The 10,484-nt window shown below is 37.7% G+C and overlaps 1 protein-coding gene across 1 annotated transcript; it reads left to right on the plus strand.

Annotated features, from left to right (window-relative positions):
- Nucleotides 1-7,407: 7,407 nt before the first annotated feature.
- On the plus strand, nt 7,408-9,944 carry LOC122029974 (40S ribosomal protein S8-like). Its single transcript, XM_042589117.1, has 5 exons — nt 7,408-7,537; nt 7,621-7,693; nt 8,085-8,421; nt 9,448-9,623; nt 9,708-9,944. The coding sequence occupies exons 1-5, from the start codon at nt 7,534-7,536 to the stop codon at nt 9,781-9,783; spliced, it is 666 nt and encodes a 221-aa protein (XP_042445051.1). The 5' UTR covers nt 7,408-7,533; the 3' UTR covers nt 9,784-9,944.
- Nucleotides 9,945-10,484: the final 540 nt, after the last annotated feature.

Genomic DNA, 10,484 nt, shown 5'->3' on the forward strand with positions numbered 1-10,484 from the left:
AAAAAGAGGTAGATCTTTTACTTGGTTTGTAATTAAGGAATTGTTATTCTAAGACGTTGAAAGTTCACTATCAAATTTCCTTCAGGTGGAGAAGTCTCTTACAACAGTTAAAGTACTCGATTACACAATTAAATAGAGAGAGAATCATTTACAAGTGTTATGTTTAGCTACTGGAATCAGGGCTATATTTATAACTCTGATCCGGGCGCTTGGGCTTGGATAAAACTTTATCCATATCACAACGGATCGTCATATCTAGCGACTCGATAAAGTTTCTGGTATGACGCCAGGACTGGACTGAACTAGCCTCGACTAGGGAGTGAGCCCGGGGCGCCTTGGCTGCCCCGAGGGGTCCGGGCACCTGGACCGGGTCCGGGCACCTGAACCAGGTCCGGGCACCTGAACCAGGTCCGGGTGCCTAGACCAGAGTCAACTCGATGTTAACTTTTTGGAATGGGTCTTTCGCTCGAGCTCCACTCACTTAGATGATTTCGACCATCCGAAATAGGGCTCATCCGAACTCATTTTTCTGTCTTTTTCAGCAACCTTCCACTCCAACTTCTTATCCCTCGGAACCGTTGCGCGCTTCCTTCTCATTCGCTAGCGTACTCTTCTACAGTGTCTCGTCTCTCGGAAGCACTAAGCCCGTCGACTTTCTCCCGTGTCGTCCTTCTTCCTAGCTATATCTTTCGCTCGACCTCCTATGCTCCTAAGTTCCTGCATATTCAGACATAGGGCATCAAAAATATAACAGACCTAACTTGGTTGATTATATCAAAACTACCACAAGGTACTTATAGGATGCTCCCCCTCGACGCATGCTTGTTTAAACACGATGAACTAAATATTTTGGTACCCAAATTTTGGGTCTGGTAACATCAACAACAAATTGCTTGGTACCCAAGCTTGCACAATTTTAACCCTTGAAGCATGGTTTCTACTAATTAAAGACATAAATTTGACTTCTTTGTGTTGTGATTCAAACCTTAAGTCCGCTTTGTTATAAAATTCCTTTTGAGCTCCTAGAATCATCTTTAAATATTTTGAGTTTAAAGTAAACTTTACTAAAACACTTCTAAGATTGTCAACTTGTAATTTTTAAGATGCATTCTCATTCTTAAGCTTATCAAATTCATTCATGTCATTTTCATGATGCATGCAAGTTTCACATGGTACAATTTCACTCTTAAATGATTTTAATTCATTTTGTATCTTTCTAACCTTATCTTTTGATTTTGTTAGAGCATTAGTTAAACATGCAATAGTGGCATACATCTTATCAACCTTGGGAGAGATTACCTTGTTATCACTAGATGATGACTCACTTGAAGATTTCACATCCTCATCATGACTATCTTCCCCTTCGCTATCTGATGTGCGTAGATTATATGCACTTTTATGCATGTTTTAATGCACATCTACTTGTATTTTATAAGCATAATCTATGTTTATTGCACTTTATTTTTTTATAATATCATATTTTCACTTTTTTTGGTGGAGATCTGCTCTTTATGTGTCTTCTTATTGATAGGATGATATTTGGAGCGAAAATGACGTTGGTAGACAAATTGGAGAGCAAATGAAGACAAAGGGGACTTGGCTTTATGGAATTCACACTGTCGTGCCACTTACCAGAGGAGAAGATGCCCCCGATCGTGTGGATTCCACACGACCATACAATGAAGCAGAGAAAAAGATAACCCTAGCCGTGTGGATTTCTAGAGGCAAAGCAGACTCTGGCTGTGTAGATCCATACGGTCGTGTGGATTTTCCAGACCCGGAGCCGACCTTGGTCGTGTGAACCCACATGGTCGCGCCACCGGACCAGACTATCACTGTGTGGTTTCACACGACCGTGCCACTAGACTAGACTGTGGCCGTGTGGTTTCACACGGTTGTGGCACAAGCCGTGTTAGGCTCGTGCCCTGCACTATATAAATGGCTTTTCTCCCCTTTACACAAATTTTGGGATCTTGGATTTTGGGGAAGAGTTCTCCCCCTCGAGGGAGCCCCAGGCTTCATCCTCGCCAATCTTCATCGATCCGTTCACTTTCGGAGCAAGGGAACACCTCCAAGGACATTACACTTCAAGGATAAGCATTCTCTTCTTTCTCAATCCATGTTTTGAGTTGTAAATGCTATATTTATCGTCTGTTGGTTGTATCTCTCTTATAATCGAGTAGATCTCTAGATCTAGGATATAGGAAGTAGCTATGTTGTGATGTTGATGTATGAACTTATATCTGGATATTTTCCTATGTAATGATGTGTTTACTACTTGTTCTATGTGTTATGCCATTTATATATTTGATGAAATGTGTAAATGATATAAACATGTAGACATGAGAGGTTTGTCTCTATGTTAAGGTTACTACTAAACTGGATAACTGGGGGGATTCTTAGTGACAGAGGATACTCATTCAAGTCAGAGTTGTCAAACGGGCCAACTCGTAGTGGGGTGGGTCGGCCCATGGCGGACCTATCATTTGGCGGGACGGGGCGGGCCGACCCGTCTACTTGGTGGGTTAGAAAATCTCTAACCCAACCCAATTGGAAGTGGGTTGTGAGTTAGGCGGGCCAACCCACGGACCCATAAAAATTTTAAAAAAATTAAAAAATTCATATCTTCAACGTTTTATTTCGAAAAGATTTTATCAATCAAATATATCCAGAAATAGATATTTTAAATGTAAATGGACACAAATGAATACACTTATTCGATGAAAAGTATCATGTGGCTTATTTTTCTTATCATATTTTATTACATTTTATTGCTTTATCATGGAAAATAAATCGAGACCCTCAACCTTGTGATCAGAGCTATCGTTTCTTAAAGAACATTGATGTTTTTATTTTTACGAGTTGAAGTGGATATGACATGAGATTTTTCTGAAGATAAAACTTCAATTTTTTTTTATAATTTATACATACAACACATTTGACTGTTTCATTCATGTCCTTCCAACACTGAATAAGACATTAAAGCAAGATGTTCAAAGACTGAGGTTGCAACAGGTAAAATTTTAAAACTCGACGAAGCATACAACATTGGACTACATAATGTACCTTTCAACCCATCATTCTTTATGCTTCCCCAACAACAGTCGGTCCACCTCCAAGCTATCCAGTTAAGACCGCCCTTGTTCGACCAACCACAGTCTGGTGTTGCAAACTAGCAAATGCTTCAACAACTCAAAGACCATCTCGACGAACTACAACAAGATCCCCTTGGAAGGCTTCAAGGATTGGATATCAACAAAGGTTCCCAACACACAATATCTAAGAGTTGCATAGTTTCTCAACTTGCCGGCCAACCCAAGCCCGTCGTCGGTTGACCCGCGCAGGTTGCGGGCCTAGGCGGGTCGGCCCGCAATGGGCTTGGGTTGATAAAATTTCAATCCAACTCGCTTAAATTATTTGGCGGAGAGGGCCAACCCGACAAGCTCAACCCAAATTGATGGCTCTAATTCAACTAGACATATTATGCCTTTAGTGACATAGGACATCGATACTTACCCACTTTCTAAAGTCAAAAGATCTTAACATAGAGATTAATTCTTGTTAGGGCATTCTAATTGAAGTGGATACTCCGGTGCTATCATTAGGAAATGACTATGTAATCTAGGAACGTATGACTGGGGAGTCCTAGTAATAGAGATTCTCTCTTAACTCGACTTCCTAAGTTACCTCTCTACTTAATGGCGTAAAAACTTGGGTAGACTCTCCGGTGCAACCTACATGGGGGTTGTGCTAGGTTTTAATTAGAATCCTTACACGAGTGTAAGTATAGAGTTAGGTAGATGAATAATGTATAGGGACATTAACTAGTATCATAATAAAACCAAGATTCTAGTATCTATCATCCATCCCCTTCCAAGATCATCTCTTATTCTTTCTCTCTCTCCTTCTCCTTAATCTTTCTCTTACTCTTGCTTTTCCAACCAACCTTTCATTTGTCTAGATAATTCACCGTACAAAGTTAACTAGTGCTTAATCAACAGTTCCTGTGGGATTGATATTTTTATTACTGATGACTTAGCCGTACACTTGCGATAACATAACACTATCTTCCACATGGTTGAAGGCCATGAGTGTCACGCGCCTTGAGCTTTTCCTTTCATCTTCTTCCAATGAGCTCAAAGATGATTCATCCCATGTGACTTTCAAAGCCTTCTTCTTCTTCTTAATCTTTTATTCTTGCTTCTTCAATTTTGGACACTCCGTTTTGTAGTGCCCCTTTTTCTTGCATTCATAGCAAATTACATCAATTGTAAACTTTTAATTCATAAGAGGTTTACCTTTTTTTCATCATTGAAGATCTTCTTGATATGCTTCTAGTCAAACTTCCTTGAGCGTCTCATCATCTTCCGGACAAAATTTCCCATTTCACTTGACAATTGATTCTCATCACTATGATTATCACTATCACTATCTTGCTCAGATTCGGAAGAAAACTCTTCCTTCTTCTCTATTTTTTTTTTGTGCTTCTTCTTACTTTTTTTTACCTGTAATCAATGTTATACCTTTCTCTTTATGACTTGCATTAGCTTGCTTATGCAATTTAAGTTTACAAAATAATTCATCTAACTTTACCATAGACAAGTCTTTTAAAACCTTATGTGCATCTATCATTAATGCCGATAATGAGTTTCTTGAGAAGGATTTTAGTGCATACCTTATGAGATCTCGATTCTCCACACTTTCTCCAACTGAAAGGAGATCATTTAGGAGTTCCTTGAATCTCCCATGTAATGAACTTACCGTTTCTTTATCCTTCATTGTGAAATTCTACAGTTGGTTTATTAGAAGATCTCTCTTTGCAATTCTTGAATCCTTGGTGCCTTCATTTAGCTTAATAAGTTTGTCCCATAAATCTTTGACACTTTGAATGGTCCAATCTTGTTGAGTTGTTCCGAGCTCAATCTACATTGAAGAGTCACGATCGCCTTGGCATTAGCTTGAGCCTTCATTTTTTGTTCAATAGTCCATTTTGAGGATTCAGTCACTTTTCCATCCTCCATTGGTTCCATGAATCCTTTCGTGATTGAGAACCACATGTCAATTTCCGCCATGAAATAGTGCTCTATATGGCTCTTCTAGTAAGCAAAGTTATTGCCTTCGAAGAATGGTAGTCGAGAAGTGTTGTGTCCCTCTTTCAATGACATCTTGTAGCTCTAAACTTGTGCTTCCTTAGATGTGAGTCCTCAAAAGCTACTAAGCTCTAATACCACTTGTTAAGACCAATTGAGGTAGAGGGAGGAGGGGGAGGGGGGGGGGAATAGCTTGCTTTAATTTCTTGATCTTCTTGGTTGCACAGCAGAAACTTAAAGCAATGCTAACTCCTTGTGTTTATTTGATATCTACCTCCTTGAGATGACTAATCTAAGGATTCATACCACGATCACAACATCCATTATGAAGCTTCTCCTTCTCGGAACAACACTGAGATGGAGAAACCTTACATGGTTTACAACTCTCTCTCACATTAAAGGAAGAAGAAGAGAAGAGATTAGGATTTTGGTGCAGCTTCTTCTTCTTTGAGTAGCTTGAGGATGTAACAATGATGAGAGCTTGAGCACTTTAACTTAAGCACTTGGAGCAATATAACAGTTCTTCTTCTTTGTGTTCGAATCACCCTTTTTGAATGCTTCAAAATCTAGTTGTTTCTCAGCTTTTGTCGCCTCTAATTGATTAGAAGGAAATGTCAGTCGATTATGAATTTTCTGACTTTTTCGTTGAACTATCACTGATTTCGGATCAATAGCTAAAATTACTCTATTTTGAATCTTAATTGATTGGTGGGAGTCTTCAATTGATTGGTATCCTTAATTGATTGAGCAATCAATTTGGCACCATTCTTTTCTCGCGAAGAAAGCCTTCTAATTGACTAAACCAATCAATTGGTCATGCCTAATCGATTAGCCAATCGATTTGACAGCTTGTTGTGAGTTCGCAGATAGCCTTTAATCGATTACACCAATTGATTAGACTAATGTCTAATTGGTTGTTTAATTGATTAGACAATCCTTCTATGTGTCGTAGAAAACCCTTAATCGATTGCACCAATGATTAGGATAGTCCTAATCAATTGGACAATCGATTTGGCACATCTTCTGTGAGTCATAGAAAGTCCCTGATCGATTGCACCAATCGATCAGAAACTCTCAATGCATCACAGAGTTCTAATAGATTGCACCAATCGATTAGACTTATGTTTAATCGATTAGTTAATCAATTTGAGACCATTGAGTGTTTGCGATAATCAGTTACTAATCTATTGTTAAATACATCAATCAATTTCAATTAATTACCTCATGCCATAAACCTCCTATTCCTTTGACTTTGTGCTTGGAGTTTCTTCATCTCTGAGTCTTCGTCTACCCTAGCATCCAATTTGCTTGGGTTCCTACCTTTGCTAAGAATCCGCCCCTTGATATTCTTGAACTTCTCTTGCCTTACATCTGGTCTTCCAACTTGCAATGACTTTTTCTTGCCAAAAATTTGATCCTTGATATTCTTGGACTTTTGTTGTCTTGCATCCGGTCTTCCAACTTGCAAGGACTTCATCTTGCCAAGAATTCAATCCTTGAACTTCTTTGACTTCTTTTATCTTGCAAACTTGTAACTCAAGTTAGATCCAACTTATTAACCTAAGCTTAAATAATTGTAAATCATTGAAACTTCTCATCTAGGACATGATTGCACCAATAATTTCAAGTCATGTGAGTTTACGAGACTGCAAGGAGTTGAACGATACCCTCTATTACTTATCTTATCTTGACATCTCTGACGATGTTATAATATTATGCTAACTTTCAATTAAAATATATTTATGATTTCTGAGAAATTGGGGCCATGTTGATAGAAAATTTTAGTAAATTAGATTAGTTAATTTTAAAAATAGCTATTAACTGACATTATCATATGAGACGTAACACAGAGGAGTGAGGAGAGATCACAGAGCCAATTGGTTGCATAGAATAAAAAAACACCTTTTGAGCTTTTTCAAATTTTGGAACACTTTTGGGCAATCGAAACTCTGGGTGCGCCGAGCAATTCCTGTATTTAATTTATACATTTTAAAATAGGCAAAAAAAAAGAGTATAATTCTTAAATATCCTCAAACATCATTAAAATAAGTTTTTTATTTTATTTTTTCATGGCATTATGATAATAGTGGGATTAATGATTCATGATTTTAACAATTTGTATATTTCTTCGAATCGAGATTAGCCAATAATTATATTTGATTTACAAAGTAAAAGCGAATCAATAAATTAAAATTACAATTTGATTTGCCATTTTTATTGATTTTTTCCCTTTGATCTGGTGTGTGCTTCTACTATGGGTTTATGCAGAATGGGCTCATAACAGGCTTTTTCATAAACCCGGTCCGGGGAAAGAAATGGTCACAAGGGTTAGGGATTAGAGCACTATATAAGCATTGTGGGAGGAGATGAAGTCTAAGGCGGGGAGCGGCGGCGGCGAAGTGACCAGAGGAAGGATACAGGATTTCTCTGCCGCTCTGTCAAGATGGGTATAGATCAAGAACTCTAGATTTGTGTGGTTCGTTGTTTCTCTCCATCCATGGTAATGCTAATGGCGCGATTATGTTCTCAGGTATCTCACGAGACTCCATGCACAAGAGGCGCGCTACCGGAGGTAAGAAGAAAGCCTGGAGGAAGAAGAGAAAGTAAGCATCCTGACACGTGAAATATTTTCTTTCATTTTAACTTTTGCACTTAGGTGTTGTTTCTGTTCTTTTACTTAATTTCGCATGAACTCAAAAAAAAAAAAAATCGGATTTTGAATAAAATAACATCGATGATCTGTTATTCGTCCCTTCTAAAATCGTGCATCTAGTTGTTTCGTAGTAAGGTCCGCGCTTCATAACTTGATTTTGCGGGGTTTTTTTTTTTTTACCTTCGATCTACCCGTCTAGTTCCTTCCCTAGTTTTTTTTCGCTTTTTAATTTCTTATCCAGGATAGAGGCGTATGTTCTATATACTGTTTTCTCAACAAAAGAATTGATCTTAAATTTTATTCTGTATTTATTTATTTATCTTTTTCTTTACTGTTGGAAGGTATGAGTTGGGAAGGCAACCTGCAAACACAAAGCTTTCAAGCAACAAGACCGTGAGAAGGATAAGAGTTCGAGGAGGCAATGTAAAATGGAGAGCTCTCAGGTTGGATACTGGGAATTATTCATGGGGAAGTGAGGCCGTGACACGCAAGACTCGTATACTTGATGTGGTCTATAATGCTTCAAACAACGAGCTTGTGAGGACGCAAACCCTTGTTAAGAGTGCAATCGTCCAGGTGGATGCAGCCCCGTTCAAGGCGTGGTATCTCCAGCATTATGGCGTTGAGCTTGGGAAGAAGAAGAAGACTGCCGCTGCTGCCAAAAAAGAGACAACTGAGGTAGTTTTTTGTTATATCTTGTTTTCTGCTTCTATCAATTCTCAATACTCATGGCATTAAATTGTGTAACTGTTCAATCAAGTTTGACTAAATTGGTGGGAGAATAGTGTAGTTATAAAATTAATGATTGAAGAGCTCAACTTAGTTTCTTGTTTTGTTGATTTATTATTCATGTGCCTTGAGTTTGACATAAATTTAGTGATTAAGTATTAAATTATACTCTGTTCGTAGGTGTTCTCATGAAAATGAATGTTGGTACAACTTTTTTCCTTTGCTGTGCATCATCCAACAGATAATTGTATAATCTTATACAAAATTGTTCTTCATTTAAATTATAGACCATATTCCATTAGCATTCACATCTGGTTGGTAAAATATGTGCCTCATTTAATTATCCTGATTATCTGCATTCCTCTTCACATATGTCAAGTGGTTCCTACAGTTCAAAATTTTGTGGTTAGATCTCTTAGCATAACTTGGCCATGTCCGTGACCAATTATTTCTTTCTTAATGATGTTTCCTTTCGTAGATGTGCTTGTATGGTTTAATTAGTAAAATTCCAAATCTGCTTTTTGATCTGATACTTTCCCTGCCAATATTATGGATTTGACTTTCATAAAATGGTTTTATTTGATCAATTTATCTACTTGAGTCAAATATTTATGTTTTTAGTAAATTTATCTACCTGAATCAAATACTTACTCTACTAATTTGGTTGGCGACCTTGAATTTATCATAATATGCCTTTACGAATGCTCATACATCTCAGTGGTGCAAATCCATGGTGATTTATTTGTTTTACAATGGAAAGTTCTTTTTGATTTGTCCGTTTCATCATCTGCAAGATGCTGAAATATTCTATGAATACCAGTGATCCTAAAACTACTTTAATTTAAGCATCCAATTATACACTACAAGTTTGTTAGCTAAACTGTCTCACTTGCTTAGGTTCTTATCCAAAGGGTAGCATAATTTTGAGAGTATTCCTTGGCCCATCTTATTCTCTAAACTATTGATGTCTGCTAGGGGCAAGAGGCTGAAGCTGCTACTACAGAGGTAAAGAAGAGCAGCAGTGTACTGAGGAAGCTGGAAAAGAGGCAGCAAGATCGGAAACTTGATTCCCACGTTGAGGATCAATTCAGTACTGGAAGGCTGTTAGCCGCAATCTCCTCCCGCCCGGGCCAGTGTGGTAGAGCTGATGGGTAAGCAGAATTCTATTTAATTTAGGCCTCTTTTGATGCTATTCTTCCTTGCCTGTTGGCCTAATCTGCTACGTTCGATCACAGTTACATATTAGAAGGAAAGGAGCTCGAGTTCTACATGAAGAAGATCCAGAAGAAGAAGGGCAAGGGAGCAGCATAAGTATAGTCATGAATTTCTTTTCTTCCAGTTGGCTTCATAATACTTAAGTTTCTCCTCTTAGTTCTTCGTATTCTGAACTTAAGATATATTTGCTTGTGAAAATTTTGGCACCGGACTAAGTTGGTGACTTTGATCCAGTAACTGAAGACCTTTTTAAATCAGTGTCCTATGCTATTCAAATCTTTTGTTTGTGTTTTGCTATGCGCCAAAGTATCTTCGTTTTGAATTTAAATCCCTAGCGATTGGTTAGCTCATGAAATCGATGACGATCTCTACCTGTTTATGGTGATATACTTTCTGTTGATTTTTCATAAAAATGAATGTCTAAGATCATTCTTTTGTGGTTTATTTCCTGGGCATTTTATTTAACTGCTTATTTGGTTTTGTGCATTACTTGTAGTCATTTTCGGATTGATTAAATTGCGTATCCATTCCCATTCTTTTTTTTCGTAACGGAAAAAAATCCGAAGTATTTTTTTTGTTAAAAAAGAAGACTTAATATGGTAGCTTTCCTCTTTCATTTTTTGTTTCGATTAGTTTCCTTTATCTTCTCCTTCACTTTTGTCCTGGGGCATAAAGGGACACGGTAAGTACGATTTGTTATCAAGGCTATAGTTTTGAATCAATGTATAGTGGGTTGAGAATTAGTGATGTTTTTAATTGAAGATTTGAAAGAAAGTAAATGATATGGAAGCCTAAAG

This window comes from Zingiber officinale, chromosome 10B (genome assembly GCF_018446385.1).
Source record: "Zingiber officinale cultivar Zhangliang chromosome 10B, Zo_v1.1, whole genome shotgun sequence".
Lineage (NCBI taxonomy): Eukaryota > Viridiplantae > Streptophyta > Magnoliopsida > Zingiberales > Zingiberaceae > Zingiber > Zingiber officinale.

What these genes read in the sequence shown, in the direction of transcription:
- LOC122029974 (XM_042589117.1), top strand. An exon ending in GCCTGGAGGAAGAAGAGAAA is followed by an intron (nt 7,694 to 8,084) that starts GTAAGCATCCTG and finishes TACTGTTGGAAG; the next exon opens with GTATGAGTTGGGAAGGCAAC. An exon ending in CCAAAAAAGAGACAACTGAG is followed by an intron (nt 8,422 to 9,447) that starts GTAGTTTTTTGT and finishes GATGTCTGCTAG; the next exon opens with GGGCAAGAGGCTGAAGCTGC.